The 20354-nt window shown below is 34.0% G+C and overlaps 1 protein-coding gene across 1 annotated transcript; it reads right to left on the bottom strand.

The window, feature by feature from the left end:
* Positions 1–15510: 15510 nt before the first annotated feature.
* On the bottom strand, positions 15511–19968 carry LOC138337653 (uncharacterized). Its single transcript, XM_069287813.1, has 2 exons — positions 17528–19968; positions 15511–16038 (listed from the first exon to the last, which is right to left on the bottom strand). The coding sequence occupies exon 1, from the start codon at positions 19922–19924 to the stop codon at positions 18695–18697; it is 1230 nt and encodes a 409-aa protein (XP_069143914.1). The 5' UTR covers positions 19925–19968; the 3' UTR covers positions 15511–16038; positions 17528–18694.
* Positions 19969–20354: the final 386 nt, after the last annotated feature.

The raw sequence follows: 20354 nt of genomic DNA, 5'->3' as shown, positions 1-20354 counted from the left end.
AAAGTGGGGTCATACTCTTAACCTTTACATGGATCTCCAATAGTTATACCTATATAGGCGCATAGTTAAGGAATAAGGAGATTGCTTCTAACTTATTCATTCTCAACTAACGAGGAGCACTCATCTCAAGAGGTACATTGTATACAACATCTTTACTCACGAAGTGTACCCACTCCTTCTTCAAATCCTCTCGGTGCTGAGAATACTCCCCCACAGAGTCTTAAACATTCATAGACTATAGGTTAAGAGATAAATATTTAATAAGACATCCCAACTAACTAAGAGTACTTATCCCTAGAGGTTAATTTTGATACCACATCTCAAATCACAAAGAATATCCAACCTCCAACACATCTTGGAAAGCTCTTGGGAATAGTGAGGTTGCTACTAAACATTTCACCTCAACTAACGAAGAGTTTTCACCCTAAACTCCCCCTTTTCGTTTCTAGAGTTCTTTCGGAATAGTATGGAATGATCTAGACACTTCATCTCTACTCACGAAGTGTGTCTATCTTACGATCCCCCATTTACATTCATAACTTCATTCATTAAAAGTGTGTGTGAGTATATGTGAGAACAATTTTCACATAACCACCATTATTCATAACATTGACTTCTAAACATGATTATACCTACATTCATCATAATTCACAAAATATCATGCTTTACATATACATGTACTTCATTTAGACATAACATCTTCAAACCACACATTAACAACTTCGTAAGACATCTCATGCATATATATTATAACATCTCTTGCTACACCTTCAATGCCTTCAAGGACATAATCACAATACATACACACATACACACACACACACAAACACACACACACACACACACACACACACACATATATATATATATATATTTCAAGTAAACACTTCCACTAAAGGTGGACCATACCACTCAAAATCAATTCAATATGAACTAAACAATATAAGTCAACTTACCCTTCATCGAAGCTTTCACCATATTTTCTCAAGTTTCCAATATTTTATAACAATAAGGCAAAAGGACTAGATAATAACAATATAAAATAAGGAAAACACAAGTTTAACATTATCTAATCATATACATTAAACCCACTTCATAAGTCAAAAGTTGAGAATTTGCATGTTCATGGGTCAATTGAGTTTTTTTTACCAAAAAACCATCACTTTATATTGAAAACATCATAATCCATCCATTAAAACCTTTTTATGAAAAAACACATGCTTAGAATTCAAAATAGAAGAATTTAGAATTTGAAACCCTTTTTGAAAAGTCTTTGGATTGGCTCCTTGAATGATAGAAGAATAAAGGATGAACTACTATACCTTAGTTGATAAAAATCCCACGAAATTTGGGTTGAAACTTGAAGAATTTTGACCTTATTCCTTGGAGCTTCAAAGCTACATCAAAATGAAGCTTTTTAAAGAAAGAGATTGGGAGAGATTTTGCTTTGAACTTGAGGGTTTTGATTTGATGGGTGAATTTGGGCTTTAAAGTGGCCAAAAAATCGTCCATAAATAATACCCAAAGTTCCCAAAAGACCGCTACACTAATTGGACCCTTTTCCAAAGTCTAATTTGACTTAAAAACGATGCGACCAAATCTAGACTTTTCTGCACATCGCGGGGACACCTCCACATGTTGATTCTGGAATTTATATTGGGAAAGAATGGTTTGTGTTGTCCCGACATCGCACGGAAAAATTTGCCCATCAAGTGTTGCAGGTGCGATGAGACATTGGCTCCAAATATCGGCTGCCTAGCAGCTTCCTTGGCGAATGTTTGGGTCCTTCTTGGGGAACCTGAGGGTGGTTTCCAGGGAGTCGTACTCAAATATTTTGACCCTTGGTATTTCCTTCTAAGTACTAGTGCCATCCACACTAATGTTAGACACCAAGCAACACCTAAAAACATGTACAACAAACAAGGACACACTAGCACTCGCACAAGGCTAGTTCTGGTCATTCTTAGACGTTCGACTTTCAAACTCTTCAAACTGACTTCTAAAGATATTATTCAAAATTTTATCACATTATTAACTAATAAAACACATGTGAAGCTCTAGTTTTACCTATTTCATTTTGAGGTTCGTTACATTACTCTTTATTGTTCTATGCTTATGTTATGATATTCAAAGTGGTTTAATGTCACGACCCGCAAGTACACCCTAGAAGTTAGGGAAACCCTCGGATCGCGACACAGCGTACTCGACCTCTCGGAGGTCTTGTACAAGCCTCTTCACATCACTACATAACATTGTGCCTAAATGGAGGGAATTTAAAAACTTTCTTTAAACATAGATCAAAAGATATTTCATAAACACGGAAGCATCTCTAATAACATTGTCTCAAAAACCATCTAACTTGACATGGATGAAAAACATTGGGACGCAATCCACATAAAATCTAAAATATAGAAAGTCATACAGGAAAATAAAGGTTCGTCCTTGAAGCTATAAGGACTCACAAGTTCTTCTCTTCTTGGTAACCTTAGAAACTCTACCCTTCAAGTAACTCAATCTTCTCAAGACCCTACATGAACAACATGTAGGCAATATGCATTAGTACGATATGTACTAAGTATGGAAACTAAATACCAACTAAGATATCTCAAAAGGTTAGTCAATAATAGACATAATCATAAGAGATAAAGACATAAGCATAACATGTATATCATAAGCATATTAAAACATCATAAAGCATACAAGTGTTCGTACTTACTTGTCCTCCTTACATAAAAAGCTACGTCCAAGTATACTTGTGCAAAGCTAAGGTAGCATCCCATACTACTACCATATCTAAGAATTTCTCTTTGGTCATTCTTGATCATAATCCACTATCATAATTAAGACATATGTTCTTCATACTAAAGAGTACTATACTCTTATGGTCATCTTAAAATATGCTTTTGCAATGTACATAAGGCAGCCCACACTACCCTACATACTAAGCCTATCTTGAAAATCATTCTTAACATGTTCACCCTCCATAGCCTCATTGTTGACACCCAATTTTAGTTTAACATTTTCAAATTCGTGACTTTATTTATTTAATAGTTCAAAATAATTTTTTAAATAGATTTATAGATAACTATCCTTATTTATTAAAATTTAGAATTTATTATTAGTTAATTTTAAAATTGCATCTTTACATGTCGTTATTTACGTTCATTAAGTTTTTTTCTTTAGTATTTTGCACAATCTAAAAAATTTATTAAAATATGATTAAAATTTGCACCGATAATTTTGAGCCACAATTCAAAGCACACACATTTGGGACCATTTTTTTCTATTTAGGTTTAGAATATGTCAAAAAATAAGATGTGGTGAATATTTTTTTATGTTGATAGGAAGAAGTCCAAATGTGTCAAAATCCTAATTTTCCTTTCTAGAGCTGCTGCCACCACCTAGCCGAGGTAGCAACCCAAGCAATGAACACACCATCCTTAGAACAACCATCCACCCACCAACTGAAATAACTCTGACTATCACCGTTACTTCCTCTACCCAGCAATGAACACACCATCCTTAGAAAAACTCCAAAACCACCAGCAAACCACCGTTTCAACCCCATTTTCTTCCAGCTCAGGCAAGAAGCTCCAAGCTCCGATGAACCGGAGCTAAAAAACACCAATCCCATCTCCTCTTCACCCTTTACGTTTTATTTTCTATTTTGCAGGTATTCAGATAGCTCTTAACTCCAATATTTGGTGGACAACATCCATATACTTCGGCGAAATCAGTGAAAGAACTTCCAAACCTCATGTCAAAATCCCATTGGAACAATACCTCAATGCCTCTGTTCTTTCTCTTCAATACAAGTAAGACAGTGACGAAGCACAGACCCAAAACAATAAGTAAACTATGGGATTTATGATCCGTGAACAACTAGACACAACCAGCAATACACCGACCTCCGCTGCCCCAGGAAGCAAAACCGAATTATCCCCGTCACTCTTCTTTCACTATGGTATCAATCCTTCTTCTTCTTCTCTTGTTTTTTTTTTTAAAAAAAAATTATCACAGTTTGAATCTCTCTATGCTTATTTTTTTTATGAGTCTCTTCATGTTTAGTCTTTTACATTGTTTTATTTCACAAATGTGGCCGAAAAAGGTATCACTCCGACAACATAAATGTTTGTTCTTTATTACCGCTCTTTGTCAAAAATTGAATTGTTAAGTAATTGCCTTTTATTTGCTCTGCCTCACTTGACCCATTTGATTATACTATTTATTATTATTATTACTTATCTCTTATAGTCTAGTAGCTAAATAAATTTTGATGATTTAAATATTGTTATTTGTTTTTACTTGAGTGTTTTTGTTTGCTTTATATTAATGGTGTATAATTTTTAATTATTCTTTGGCTATTAACTATTTGGTGTTAGAGATATTTTACTATTATCTATTCATGTTGGATTTATTAATCGTTACTTTGTATATATTTTTTTGTTTGTGTAAATGTTTAAATTTTTCAGCAACTTTAATTGGGTTTTGTGATGGGATGTTATTGCTTTAATATTTTCACTCTTTTACTTTGTTTTTATGGAAATTTTCTCCTAGAGCTTGTTTCTTTAGTTTTAGGATACAATTTTGCTTACTCTTTGTTATTTTGTTTTGTTGTTGGATAATATTGAATTAAATGATTAACTTATAATTCTCTTATTTTATATGTGGTCAAGTTATTTATAAGTAATGTTTATTTTATTAATTAATAGATGTTGGTGTTGTAATTTAATTGCATGAAACTCTTTTAGCATAGATTTAGTAACACATTTGACTTTCCTTTTGATTGTGGTATTGTTATTGTTTCGTGTACATATTTTAGTGTAATTGGCCAATGAAAAAAATCTCTACGTCGGTTTTGAAGGTCTCCCTATTTTAAAAGACGGAAAATTTAGTTATGTTTATATTAAATACTTGCTAAAATTGGCCTATGAGAAAATCTCTCCGACTGTATTGGAGGCCTCCCTATTTTAAAAGACGAAAGATTTAGTTAAGCTTATATTAAATACTTGTTAAAATTGGCCTATCAAAAAATATCTCTGTCGATTTTAGAGGTCTCCCCATTTTAAAAGACGGAAAATTTAGTTAAGTTTACATTAAATTTTTGTTAAAATTGGCCTATGAAAAAATCTCTCCGTCGATTTTGGAGGTCTCCTCATTTTAAAAGATGGAAAATTTGGTTAAGTTTATATTAAATACTTGCTAAAATTGCCTATGAGAAAATCTCTCAGTCGATTTTGGAGGCCTCTCCCTTTTAAAAGATGGAAAATTTAGTTAAGTTTATATTAAATACTTGTTAAAATTGGCCAATAAGAAAATATCTCCATCGATTTTAGAGGTCTCCCAAATTAAAAAAGGGAGATTTAGTTAAGTTTATATTATATACTTGTTCAATTTGTTCGATGAAGAAATTATCGCCGATTTCCAAGGCATCCATCTTTCTAAGACGGGCTATTATTTTTAAGTCATTATTTGAGTTATTCATTTTTATTTATATTTATTTAGTATTAAATCTTTTACTAAATGCCTTTACAGGTATCCCAAGTTTCTTTCTATCGAAGTTATTCGAATATAATTCGAATTGTAATTTTATTTATTATTGTGTATATTATTGGCAATAGGAAAGCTTAGGCCTTTTCTTATTATTATTTTATTTTATTTTTTGTGTATATTGGATGCCTGTTATATTTGTTTATAGTTTTAGTTTCTCCTCAATTTGAAAAAAATGAATTCAGTCGGGACCCTTATTTGGGGATGTCGAAGGGTGCCTAACACCTTTCCTTCGGAATCACTTGAACCCCTTACCTAGAACTAATGGTTTCATAGACATTTAATTGGTTTTGTAGTTTTATCTAAAATTAGGTGACAACTCTTTTTAAAATTCATTTATTCCTAAAATTCTTTTGAAATTGAATCAATTGATTATTTTTTGAATCACCGCGACATTTCTCCCTATTTGAATAGAGTAGGGATGTAAACAAAATGGCGAATCTAGTAGGAACATAGAGGTTCTAACCAATATGAGTTCATTTTTTTTAAAATCAAGGAGACTTTTCTTTTATTGGTCATATCTTAGATCTTGTATATTTAGTTGGTTTTTTGTATATTATAGTTGTAATTTATTCATTATTTATTTAATTGTATATATGTTGGCATTGCATCATGACATGTTCCGCCTTTTGGCCTATTTATATTATACTTAAAGGAAGATTATGTGGGTTCGCAGTCGTTCGTTAACCAATCCTTCTACTTGATAGTCAATGGTCATCAACATTCCCAACAAGTGTTTCACTTGGGCCATCTATCCACTATAAACAAAATCCACTCTTAGTCAAACTAGTGTAGAGCAAGGTCAAATCCTCAAATTTAGCGCATTAGCCTAAGATGACCCAACACTCAAGGCGTGTTGGGTCATACTAGAAAGATCACCTTGAGTCCATAATGGTCTATGGTCTAAATGGATGATCATAATTATGTGTTTAAATTCGGAGGATATAGACGGTGTTTGACAAACCATTGTCTATTGGGTTATGGCTTTATCTTAATAGTTTATTTTAGACAATTTAGGATTTTTACAAGCTATTATTTCATCCAAAAGGTATTGGCACTCGAAGATGATAAGAAGTTCAAGAGAAAGTACCTTTTACAAAGGCTTAGTTTAGGATGGTACCCCCACGTGGAATTGATTATTTGTTTTATTTTTCTTTCTTATTTTGTAATCCTATTTGGTTTATTCATAAAATTTGTACCATGTGTTTTGTGGGACGATGAAATGTTATCAAATAGCGTAATACATCCTTCAGATTGATAGGCCTACCCTTGGCACTAAAAGTTCACATATTTTTATAGGACGCGCAATAACTATTTGTATGTTATGTGATACAATTGAGTTTATTTCAATCAAAACAATGTTTATGTGTTTAACTTGTTCTCTGTGTGATATTTTACATTATCCAGTATGAGCACGAACTAACACTTTTATCTTTTGAGTTGTTCTTCTTTAAAGCGAAAGGTTGGTTTATGTAAGAATTAGAAAATCGTTGTTCGTCCGAAGTTGCAAAAAATAAAAGGAATCGCAAAATCTCACTCTTTGTATTTCACAAGACATCAATATCAAGGCAAAAAAAATCAGGGGAGTCCTTGACTCTGAAGTTACATTTCTTTATTTTTTTATTATTATGGTCTTGCTTTCACACATTTCAATATATTTGTAAGAAAACCATCCCCGACAATTGTCGGGGATGGTCATAAATACATAGTTTTTGTGAATAATCGGGACAAGACACAGTTCCAAGAGACATTCAGAAAAGAATACAACAAGTGGTTACTATAAAAAAATGATAGACCACATTCAACAGACAGTACAAAGATCGATAGTCAAAAGGATATAAAAAATAGCTCCGAGATTGCTTAAATTGTAAAGTTATTTTATGCCAAAACTGCACGAACTACGCAAACCTAATTCTCATTTCGATGAGATACGTAGGCAGCCCTTCTTGGGTTCGGTATTATTTTTTCCAAAAGTGAAAATAAAATAAAATAGTTTGTGCATTTTCATAGGCATAACTGCATGAACTACACGTACCTGATTCTCATTTTAATGAGATACGTAGGCAACCCTTCTTGGGTTCGGTATCCATTTTCTCAAAAGAAAAAAGTATAATAATAAAATAATATTATGTGCATATTTTCAAAACCTTAGCACCAACTACGCTCACCTGATTCTCATCTCGGTGAGATACGCAGGTAGTCCTTCTTGAGTTCGTTATTCATTCTTTTGAATTCAAAAAAAAGGTCAAATGGTTTGTGCATATTTTCAAAGGCATCACTGCATGAACTACGCTCACCGGATTCTCATCTCGTTGAAATATGCACGCATCCCTTCTCAGGTTCGGTATTCATTCTTATGAATTCAAAAAAAGAAATAAAAAAATTGTTTTTGCATATTTTCAAAGAAATATTTGCACAAAATACAAGTACTTGATTCTCATTTTAATGAGATACATAGACAGCCCTTCTCAGATCGGTATTTATTCATTCAGATTTCAAAAAAAGGATGAAAAAATAAACAATTTGTGAATATTATCAAAGACATATTTGAACAAACTACGCGAACCTAGTTCTTATCTCTATGAGATACGTAGGCAGCTTTTCTCGCGTTCGGTATTCATTATTTTGAATTCAATAAAAATAAAAAAAATAGTGTGCGCATATTTTCAAAGACATATTTACATGAACCACACGTACTTATTCTCATTTAAATGAGATACGTAGGCAACCTTTCTTGTGTTAGGTATCCATTTTATCAAAAGCAACAAAATAAATAATAAAATAATATTGTATGCATATTTTCAAAACCTTATCTGCATGAATAACGCTCACCTGATTCTCATCTCGATGAGATACGTAGGCAGCCTTTCTTGGGTGCGGTATTCATTCTTTCAAAAAAAATTGTATATATATCATAATAGTCATGTCTTCGACTTACTTTGGACCAATGCAGTTAGGATCATGTAAAAATAATCGATATGATGGAAATAATTGAATTTTTGGTAAACCATAGATTCTTTTGATACCTCTAGTTTGTACTTTTGTGATGTTTCAAAGTTTTCTTGCGAATATTCAAGATAAGAATAAAATCAACCTCATGGTCTCATGCATGGTGTGGAGAGTTTTTAGATCAAAATACAATTGCATTGAACTGTCTATCTAGAACTTGGCCTAAGTGTTTTTTGAGGCGAAATTTTGAGTAATGTTTGGTTTAACAAAGGATTGTAGGCCTTTTTTGACCCGATTGTGCCTTTCAAAGCCTACCAAATGACATTAATCCCTAGTTTTTCCACTTTTTGATCCTGAAGCTTTTTCTTTGGACAACTACATCTTAACTGCTATCCCTTTTTGAGTGCTTACACGCGCTATTCCTCTCTTGGCCCAACCTTCTTGAGTGCACCAAATGTGTGCAAATAATAAGAGATAAATCTTATTTCAGTTGCAAAAGGCAAAAGATATCGAGTCTTCCAAAGTTAAGGAAACAAAAATGACTTATAGAGAAAAGAAAGAAAGAAAGAAAGAAAGAAAGAAAGAAAGAAAATACCCCTACAGGCTCAGTGAAAGACAAGAAAAAGATACTCCAACAAAAGAGGAGAAAAAATTAAAACAAATGACTGAAATGTAAGAAAAGACCCATGAAAGGAGGACTTAAAAGAAGTCGAAAGAAAGAGGTGAAATAAAAGAAAATAAGGACTCAAAAGAAGTCGAAGCAAAGGGGTGAAAAAAAGAACGGAAAATCTCCAAAAATGAGAATTCAAAAGAAGTCAAAAAAAGGGAGGACAACGAAGATGATTTGACGCCAAAGGTGTATCAATCATTAAGGGAACAAATTCAGTGTGACTCTCAAGGAGAAATTAAGTCACTCTTATTCCAAATGAATATCCCACCCATCCCTAAGCCTATACTACAAGCCAATGGCAAGTCCTACATGATGTCATTCAAAATATTCTCACATTAGTGGAGATTTACATAAGGGTCAAGCATATGGTATCACAGTAGTATGCATTAAATATTCTCGCAAGTGTGAGTGCACTTTGACAAATGTTTTATAATCAAATGTGTTAAATAGGTGTGAAATAGGAAACTCTTTGTCGTGTGGGCACTTGAAACATGAGGATTGGTACAATTCAGAACCAATGTTTGAGGTAAGATGAATGAATCTTGTTGATCCTTAAGTATGTTTGAGGTACCACTTGAAACTGTAGGAATTACCTTAAATTAAATCTTAATTAGAAAAAGAGAATGAGAGATTTACCTGCAATCCTAACTTTTGGTACCAATTGTAGTCAAGATTTGACTGTCTCATCACATTCTTAATTTTTCAAAAAGAAAAAAAGTGAGTAAGCACCTAGTCTTTAGTATTTTTATATTTTAAAACCTTTTTTAGAATCTTCCATTTATTTTTATTAGTATTATTATTTTATTTTTTTTAAAAATGTCTTTTTGAGTTGTTCACAATAAAAGTTTCATTTGGTTGCTCTTGTGTGAGAGTCCTATTTTACATCATTGGGTTTCCGTTCCAAAAATGTAATATATCTTGTCTTTAGGCTTTGAATATAGCATGGAATATCATCTTCCTATCATCATGTTCATATTGTGCATTTTCTACTGATAATCTCTCAGATTCTTTGCAGTATTCATCATTTACAAGGTTGGAACTATATTTGACCTGATTCCTGGTTCAGCAGGATATGTAGGCGCCACAATGGCTCTGTCATATACCTAGTGTGAGTTTTCTTTCTCCTTGTAATAAATACTGGGATAGAATTCTTGAGAATATCTCAAAAATTCACAATAAAGGTGCTATCTCCAGTAAGTCAAGATTGGACATCATTTTAAGATTTGCCAAAAGTTTTAACTAGGACAGAATTTTTGAGGAAGACCTCAAAAATTCCAATAAATATTGTGAGAAGCTTGGTAGCGACTTCAAAGATCCTTCGATGCTTGAAATTCAAAGTCAACTTACAAATCTTCAGCCTTGCCATGGCAAGCCAGCAGCTCCTCGTACAAATCCTCAATAAAGCTTGAGGCACAATAAAACATAAAAAGGTAAAGAGTAAAATGTTGATTGTTCATATGTGTTAATGTGGCCATGCTTTTCTACACATTCTCTTTTAAATAATATTTTCTCAATTTTTCTTGAATAAGTCTCTGACTAAGGCGACATTGTGTCTACTAATGGTTTCTTTTCAAGTACAGAAACAAGTGAAGCGTTGGGGTGATGAAACTTTCAAGACCATAATCGAGCAATCCACCTCGTTACAGTTGGCAATAATGAAGCGTTACACTGTACAATCATCGAGTCATCCACCTCATTAAAGTGAATAATCATCGAGTTAGTCACCTCATTACAGTTGGACAATTATCGTGTCATCCACCTCGTAGCAGTGAAAAATCATTGGGCCATTCATCATTTGCATTTTCATTATACTTTATTTGCCGAGAGACGCGTCGCATTTTCTATGAGAAGGTCATTGCATTTTTATTTACCAAGAGAGACATTGCATATTTTATTCATCAAAAAGGTCATGCATTTTTATTTGTCAAGATTTCCATTGCATTTTTTATTTACCAAAAAACTCATGCATTTTTCATAACCAAAAGGGTCATTGCATTTTTCGTTTGCCAAGAAGGTCATTGCATTTAAGTCTCATCTATTCAAAGGTGAAGGATGTGCACCATATCTTTTCAATGTTCAAGTTGGTGGAAACTTGTGTTGAAAGATATTTACATTTAAGTCGCATCTATTCGGTGGTCAACGTTCAAGTCGTTGGAAACTTGCGCTGAAAGATATTTGCATTTAAGTCGCATCTTGTCGTTGGTAAAGGATGTGCACCATATCTTTTAAATGTTCAAGTCGGTGGAAGTTTGCGTGAAATATATTTGCATTTAAGTATCATCCATTCTATGGTGAAGGATGTGTACTATATCTTTTCAACGTTTAAGTCAGATCAAACTTGCGTTGAAAGAATTTGAATTTAAGTCGCATCTATTCAGTGGTGAAGGATGTGTACTATATCTTTTCAACATTTAAGTCAGATCAAACTTGTGTTGAAAGATACTTGCATTTAAGTCGCAGCTATTCGGTGGTGAAGGTTGTGCACCATATCCTTTCAATGTTCAAGTCGGTGGAAACTTGCGTTGAAAGATGTTTGCATTTAAGTTGCATCTATTTGGTGGTGAAGGATGTGCACCATATTCTTTCAACGTTCAAGTCGGTGGAAACTTGCGTTGAAAGATATTTGCATTTAAGTCGCATCTCTTCGATGGTGAAGGATGTGTACCATATCTTTTCAATGTTCAAGTCGGTGGAAACTTGCGTTGAAAGATATTTGCATTTAAGTCCCATTTATTCGTTGGGGAAGGATGTGCACCATTTTCAACATTCAAATCAGTGGAAACTTTGGTTGAAAGATATTTGCATTTAAGACACATCTATTTGGAGGTTAAGGATGTCCATCCTATCTTTTCAACATTCAAGTTGGTGGAAACTTGCATTGAAATATATTTGAATTTAAGTCACGTCTATTCGGTGGTGAAGTATGTGCACCATATCTTTTCAAAGTTCAAGTCGGTGGAAAATTGTGTTGAAAGATATTTGCATTTAAGTCGCATCTATTCTGTGATGAAGGATGTACACCATATTTTTTCAACGTTCAAGTCAGTGGAAACTTGCATTGAGAGATATTTGCATTTATGTCCCATCTATTTACTAGTGAAGGATGTGCACCATTCTTTTCAACGTTCAAGTCGGTGGAGACTTTATTTGAAAGATATTTGCATTTAAGACACATCTATTCGTAGGTGAAGGATGTGCATCCTAGCTTTTCAACGTTCAAGTCGGTGGAAACTCGCATTGACAGATTTTTGCACTTAAGTCACATCTATTAGGTGGTGAAGGATGTGCACCATATCTTTTCAACGTTCAAGTCGGTGAAAACCTGCGTTGAAATATATTTGCTTTGAAGTCGCATCTATTCGATTGTGAAGGATATGCACCATATCTTTTCAATGTTCAAGTCGGTCGAAACTTGCGTTGAAAGATATTTGCATTTAATTCGCATCTTGTTGGTGGTGAAGGATGTGCACTATATCTTTTCAACTTTCAAGTCGGTGGAAACTTGCGTTGAAAGCTATTTGAATTTAAGTCGCATCTATTTAGTGGTGAAGGATGTGCACCATATCTTTTCAACATTCAAGTCGGTGGAAACTTGCATTGAAAGATATTTACATTTAAGTTGCATCTATTCGGTGGTGAAGGATGTGCACCATATCTTTTCAACGTTAAAGTCGGTGGAAACTTGCATTGAAAGATATTTGCATTTAAGACACATGTATTTGGAGGTGAAGGATGTGCATCCTATCTTTTCAATGTTCAAGTCGGTGGAAACTTGTGTTTAAAGATATTTGCATTTAAGTCACATGTATTCGGTGATGAAGGATGTGCACCATATATTTTCAACATTCAAGTCGGTGGAAACTTGCGTTGAAAGATATTCACATTTAAGTCACATATATTCGGTGATGAAAAATGTGCACCATATCTTTTTAATGTTTAAGTAGGTGGAAACTTGTGTTGAAAGATATTTGCATCTAAGTCGCATCTATTCGGAGGTGAATGATGTGCACCATATCTTTTTAACGTTCAAGTCGGTGGAAACTTGTGTTGAAAGATATTTGCATTTAAGTCGCATTTATTCGAAGGTGAAGGATGTGCACCTTATCTTTTCCATGTTCAAGTCGGAGGAGACTTGCATCAAAAGAATTTCATTCGTACTACCGATGGGCATACATTCAAAATCCTACCGATGGATAATCTTTTCATTCGTCCTACTGATGCACATACATTTAAAAACCTACTGATCTATCATATTTTTCATTCGTCCTATTGATGAACATACGTTTATATCCTACCGATGGATCGTCTTTAGTTGTCCTATCGATGGACATGCATTTATATACCTCCAATGGATCATCTTCATCCATCCTACCAATAGAACATGTATTTATCTCCTACCAATGGATAGACTCCATTCATTGTATCATAAGAGAAACCACCTTTTTTCTTTTGATTTTGTCCATACTAGTGAGTTTTATCTTTGGTTTTTTCGACATCCAAAAAGATGCATTCTCAGTGGAGCCACATATGCGGACTACTTCAACGAGGACGCAACACATTGTGGAACATATTGGATGCAAGTTTGGGATCGACTTCCGCCACATTTCAATCACACTTTTATATAAAGGCCATGTGTTTGACCAAAATCGGGTTTGTTAATTTTCATTGTCCACGATTTCATTCATCAATCATATCCAACGAAAGGGACAATTGTTGACACCCAATTTTGTCCTAACAGTTTTAAAATTCATGACTTTATTTATATAATAGTTCAAAATAACTTTTTAAATAAGTTTATCGATAACTATCCTTATTTATTAAAATTTAGAATTTTTTATTAGTTAATTCAAATATTGCATCTTTACATGTCATTAGGTACGTTCATTAAGTTTTTTTCTTAAATATTTTACACAGTTTAAAAAATTTATTCAAATACGGTTAAAATTTGCACCGATAATTTTTGGCCACAATTCCAAGCCCACACATTTGGGCTCATTGCATATTTTTTTTTCTATTAAGGTTTAGATTAGATTAAAAAAAAAGAGGTAGTGAACATTTTTTTAGGTTGAGAGGAAGAAATCCAAATGTGTCAAAATCCTAATTTTCCTTCCTAGAGTTGCTGCCACCACCCAGCTCAAGGTAGCAACCCAAGATGTATGTTCCTTACCTCTCCATTTCGGCAACAATCAAGTCAGAACTACCATCCACCCACCAACTGAAACAGCTCCGACTATAACCTTTACTTCATCTACCCAACAACGAACACACCATGCTTAGAACAGCTCCCAAACCACCACCAAACCACCATTTCAACCCCATTTTCTTCCAGCTCTGGCAAGGAGCTCTAAGCTCCGATGAACCAGAGCTAAACAACACTAATCCCTATCCTCTTCACCCTTTACATTTTCCTTTCTATTTTGCAGGTATTCAGCAAGCTCTTAAATCCAAGCTTTGGCGGAAAACAACCATAAACTCCGGCGAATCAGTGAAAGAACCTTCAAACCTCATGTCAAAATCCCATCGGAACAATACTTCAATGCCTCTACTCTTTCTCTTCAAGACAAGTAAGACAGTGGAGAAGCACAAACCCAAAACAATAAGTGAACCATGAGCTTTAAGATCGTGAATAACTTGACACAACTACCAATACACCAACCTCCGTCGCCCCAGAAAGCAAGACCGAATTGTCCCCGTCACTCTTCTTTCACTATGGTATCAATCCTTCTTCTTCTTCTCTTGTATTTTTATTAAATTTTATTACAGCTTGAATCTCTCTATGCTTTTTTTTTATTAGTATCTTCATGTTTAGTCCTTTTACGTTGTTTTATTTCACAAATTTGGCCGTAAAAGGTTTGACTCCGACAACATAAATGTTTGTTCTTGGTTATTGCTCTTTGTCAAAATTTGAATAGTTAAGTAATTGCCTTTTATTCGCTCTGCCTCACCTGACCCATTTGATTATTTTATTTATTATAATTATTATTACTTGTCTCTTATGGTCTAGTGGCTAGATAAATTTTGTTGATTTAAATATTGTTATTTGTTTATACTTGAGTGTTTTTATTCACTTTATATTAATGGTGTATAATTTTTAATTATTCTGTGGCTATTATCTATTTGGTGTTATAGATATTATCCTATTATGTATTCATGTTGGATTTTCTAATCGTTACTTTTTATATATTTTTTTTGCTTGTGTAAATGTTTAAATTCTTCAGCAAATTTAATTGGGTTTTGTGATGGCATGTTATTACTTTGATATTTTCATTCTTTTACTTTGTTTTTATGGAAATTTTCTCCTAGAGCTTCTTTTTTTAGTTTTAGGCTATTATTTTGCTTACTCTTCGTTTTTTTGTTTTGTTGTTGGATAATATTGAATTAAATGTTTAACTTAAAATTCTCTTATTTTATAATTCATCAAGTTATATATGAGTAATGTATATTTTATTAATTAATAGATGTTGGTGTTACTTTAATTGCATGAAACCATTTTAGATTAGATTTAGTAACATATTTGTCTTTCATTTTGTTTGTGGCATTGTTATTATTTCGTGTTCATATTTTAGTGTAATTGGCCAACGAAAAAAAATATATTCGTTGATTTTGGAGGCCCCCCATTTTAAAACACGGAAATTTTAGTTAAGTTTGTATTTACGATGAAAGCCCCTGAGACTTTTGCCCAAGCAGTCAATCCAGAATTGACTAAAACAATTTCCTCAAAACTAAATCAAAAAGAAGAGTTTTTTGACTTTCAGGTGTCACAAATACTACCTTTGATGGCACTCAGTAAAGAAATATCTAACATGGATGTTGATTTATTAACAAAACCTTGTTACACTGATTTTAATTATGTGGATACAGATAATCCACTAAAAACCATGAGATACTTTGAAGCCATACTAGTGGATACAGAATCCGTCGACATCGAGCATTGCAAAGATGCATATAATCAAATCATGTATTCCAGGATTACAATCAAGAGAATACTAGAACCAACAGAATGGTTTGCATATCATCTTCACACTCCAATTGCTTTGACAATGACACACTGCCCACAGACTTATAATTGGTATGATTATAAGGCCGCATGGATGAACTTCCTCTATGTCAGACCAAGGCACACTTGGTTTATTAAATACAGCACACCGCTAACAAAGGCCATCGTGTGAATTTTCTGATCCTCTCTAATGGGAATTTAATCCTCTTTTATAGAGGGGAAATAAATGCCTTTTATCTGAAGGCTTACAAGTGGATGGCTGAGATATTGCCGACACTAGGGGGGGCTATCAAAAGATAATGGGAATCTTCTCTTTTGATAATGCATCTTCTTTTGATAAAGGCAATAGTGCTTTCCAAAAGTGCTTTGTCCTTTAGCCTCTCAGTGGATGCCAGTTTAAAGAATAATGAAAGTTACTAACACAAAAGATAATTCCGGCTTTGCCTCTATCTTTTGCGAAAGGTCATTTCCTATTCATTAGAGAATAATGGAAGTTACTAACGCAAAAGATAATTCCGGCTTTGCCTCTATCTTTTGCGAAAGGTCATTTCCTATTCATAATCTGGGTCCATGTAGGCCAAGGCTAAACCTTTGGGATTGCACATGTCACCATTATCTTCATCTTCCCCTTCAGAAGAAGCAGCATCCTTGAGTAGTTTGAAGATCTGTTCCTTAGAATGATCTTCGATGTTGTCCATAGCTTCCATCAATTTTTATTTGAGGGCTGCTTTGGATAATTTCTTTTGAGAAGTCTGGACCTTCTCAGTGTTCTGTACTGCAGAATTTCCTTGCTGTTTAGGAACCCAACCTTTTACCTGTATTTGTTTGCACAAATAATTGATGCGATCTATTTCGCTTTTGACAAAGTTCCAGGTGATGATATAAGAGATTCTTTTCTTAATGTAATATTTGCATATTTTTACATGCTCTGGTAATGTTGTTATCTCCTCCAGGGTTTGAAATTCTGCATACCTAGCGGAGAATCTTTGGGGTAGAATTTCCTTGGTGCCTCCAAATAAATTCCACCATTCATAAAACCATCATGGGATGATGGCCTTTGTTAGCGGTGTGCTGTATTTAATAAACCAAGTGTGCCTTGGTCTGACATAGAGGAAGTTCATTCATGCGGCCTTATAATCATACCAATTATAAGTCTGTGGGCGGTGTGTCATTGTCAAAGCAATTGGAGTGTGAAGATGATCTGCAAACCATTCGGTTGGTTCTAGTATTCTCTTGATTGTAATCCTGGAATACATGATTTGATTATTTGCATCTTTGCAATGCTCGATGTCGACGGATTCTGTATCCACTAGTATGGCTTCAAAGTATCTCCTGGTTTTTAGTGGATTATCTGTATCCACATAAAAAAATCAGTGTAACAACGTTTTATTAATAAATCAACATCCATGTTAGATACTTCTTTACTGAGTCCCATCAAAGGTAGTATTTGTGACACCTGAAAGTCAAAAAATTCTTCTTTTTGATTTAGTTTTGAGGAAATTGTTTTAGTCAATTCTGGATTGACTGCTTGGGCAAAAGTCTCAGGAGCTTTCATCGTGTAAGCTGCTTTTGTTTGGTGGGAGGATGAAGCTTCAAGAGCAACAATTGGTCTCAAATTTAGACTTTGAGGTAGAGGGGGGTAGTTTGGCCTCTGGGCTTTTGTTGAGAAGAGTTTGGTAAATTTGGATAATCTGCTAGGACTGTGAAAAAGTTTTTGGAATTTAAAGCAGGTCTTGTGGATGAAGATTCTGCTTTGGATGGTGTAAGTGGAGGGAGCTGGAATGGTCTAGCCATTTTCATTTTTGGAATATCCTTGTCTCCCTTAGCTGCTGGCTTAAATGGCCTCATGTTTTCCCTGCAAAAATTCACGGGTTAAAAAATCTGGCAAGGAGTTGTTTTCTCCTTTGATGAAATCAATATCAAAATCAAAGCTAGATAGTAGAGCTTGCCACCTAGCAAAGATTTGTTTTGAAACAATGTTTTAAACATCTTTTTAAAGAATTTCTTTAGCAGACTTGCAATCTACTCTTAGCAAAAACTTTTTGTTGATAAGATCATCCTGAAATTTTGTTATACAAAGAACAATAGACAAGTCTTCTTTTTTTAACAGTAGAATAATTCTTTTGAGAAGAATTCCAGATTCCCGAAGTAAATCGGACCAACTGTTCTGTAGATTCAGGATCTACCATTTGTTTTAGAATACCTCCATAACCAAGGTCAGAGGCATCAGTTTCAACAATCATGGAAGCATGAGGATTGGGGATCCCTAAACAAGGAATTGTTTGAACTAACTCTTTAACTCGAATAACCGCTTGGGTTTGTTCAGAACTCCATGGAACAGGGACTTTCTTAAGTCTTTTGTATAGAGGCTCGGAGATGTGTTTGATTTTTGGAATAAAATCGGCAACATAATTCAAACTTCCTAGAAATCTTTGGAGCTGGGTATTGAATCCTTCAATGTATGGTAAGGAAACAATATGCTTCTTTCTATTCCAAAAAGCATTAGGAAAATCGGAACAAATTTCCTTTTAAAATTTCTCTCGAAGATTTGCTATTTTGTTAACAATCTCCAGGGTTTTTAGAATTTGCTCAATTTTCTTATTACGGATTTCATCCTTTAAAAAGGTGAGATGTTGAGAAAGTTTGTTTATTTTGAAAACAGTTTTTTCTCTGACAAAATCACTTTCTTCTTGAGAAATAGTTTTTACAAAAGGGAAAAGGAGATCTTTTCCTAATATATTAGTGGAGATGCCATCCAGTGAAGTAAAATAAGGTTTTATTTGGGTAATAAATGGTATTCCTAGGATGATATCTTCATTAATATCTTCAGTAATAACGAAATCATTTGTTAAACAAATGCCATTGTTGCAAATATGGGCTTTAGAAAGCTTATAGTTTATTTTCAAAAGTTCTCCTGTAGCGGAGTATAATTTTGAAGTACTTTTTTGTAAATACTGAAGAGGAACAATACCTTTCATGATGCAGTTTCTATCAGCACCGCTATCAAGCAAAGCAACTTTGTTAATAACAAAATGTTTGTTAATCACTATTTTGATAGGGATATGATGGCTCTGAGGTCTGATAGAGGAAATTACTGTTAAACCTGGTGTTGCAGAAGTGGAAGCATTGTTATTGGTTTGTGTAAAAACTTCTGGTTCAACCAGATGGTTATTGTTGACGTCAGGTTGATTGATATCATCCTCATTATCCGAATTGTTTTTTGAGGAGCTGTGCCTAGATTCATAATCTAAGAAAGCTGGTTTTTTAGAAATCTGACGGATAGGAGTGTTAGTTTCTATCATGGAAAGACGGGATTTGATTTCTCGAATTTCATTTTTGAGAAAAGAAACTTCATGACGAAGATCCGCAATGGTTGGTTCAGAATGATTTTCTGAACGATTCATGATTTGTTTCATGCTGAAAGGTTCAACAATAGGACGAGACTTTGGTTTGTCTGTATTGAGGATCAAATTTTTGAGTTCTAGGAGGAAACGATTCCTAGCCTCATCATCATTGATATGTTGTATGACGTCAAAAAGGGCTTCTTTTGAGTTATCAGAAAGAACCCTAATCTGAGGTTCTTTTCCGCAAGTGCAGAATGCTTCCGTGCAAGTGCAACCTTTTTCTGATTGACTAGAATCTGAATCATAGTCCAGGTTGATGTCCTCATCTGAGCTGTTTTCTTCAGATTCATCTGAAATGTCAGAAAATGGTTCATCAAGGATAGCGAGAAGTTTACCTTTCTTCTCCTTATCCATGTCAAGAAGATTGATTTTCTTTTTCTTTATTTTCGAACGACATTCGTTTGCTCTATGGCCTCTTTTTCCACAGTTCCAACAGACGTCTTATTTCTTTTGGGTTGATCTCTTGGATCTAGTTTTCTTTCTTTCGGATTTGGAAGATTTAGAGGAATCATCCTTACTTGTTGATTTTCTTCTGTAGGATTTTTCTCTTTCCTCCTTCTTCTTAGTATCCGGTGGAGTAATAAATCCAAAATCTCTACAAAAGCTTCCAAGTTCTTTCCTTGAAGAAGATTGTTCCTTCTTAAGCTGGTGTCTTAGCTTGATGTCTTTGCATAGCTCTAGGGCTACGATGTTAATGGTGCTTACCAGGTCACCATAGGTAAGATTATTATAAGGAATACTACCATTATTCCTATCTTGTATTTTGGTTGTTACCTTATCTGCA

Source organism: Solanum lycopersicum, chromosome 8 (genome assembly GCF_036512215.1).
Source record: "Solanum lycopersicum chromosome 8, SLM_r2.1".
NCBI lineage: Eukaryota > Viridiplantae > Streptophyta > Magnoliopsida > Solanales > Solanaceae > Solanum > Solanum lycopersicum.
This window is presented reverse-complemented; position numbering and strand designations above follow the sequence as displayed.

What these genes read in the sequence shown, in the direction of transcription:
- LOC138337653 (XM_069287813.1), bottom strand. Translation starts at nt 19,924, where the DNA reads ATGGATAAGGAGAAGAAAGGTAAACTTCTCGCTATCCTTGATGAACCA.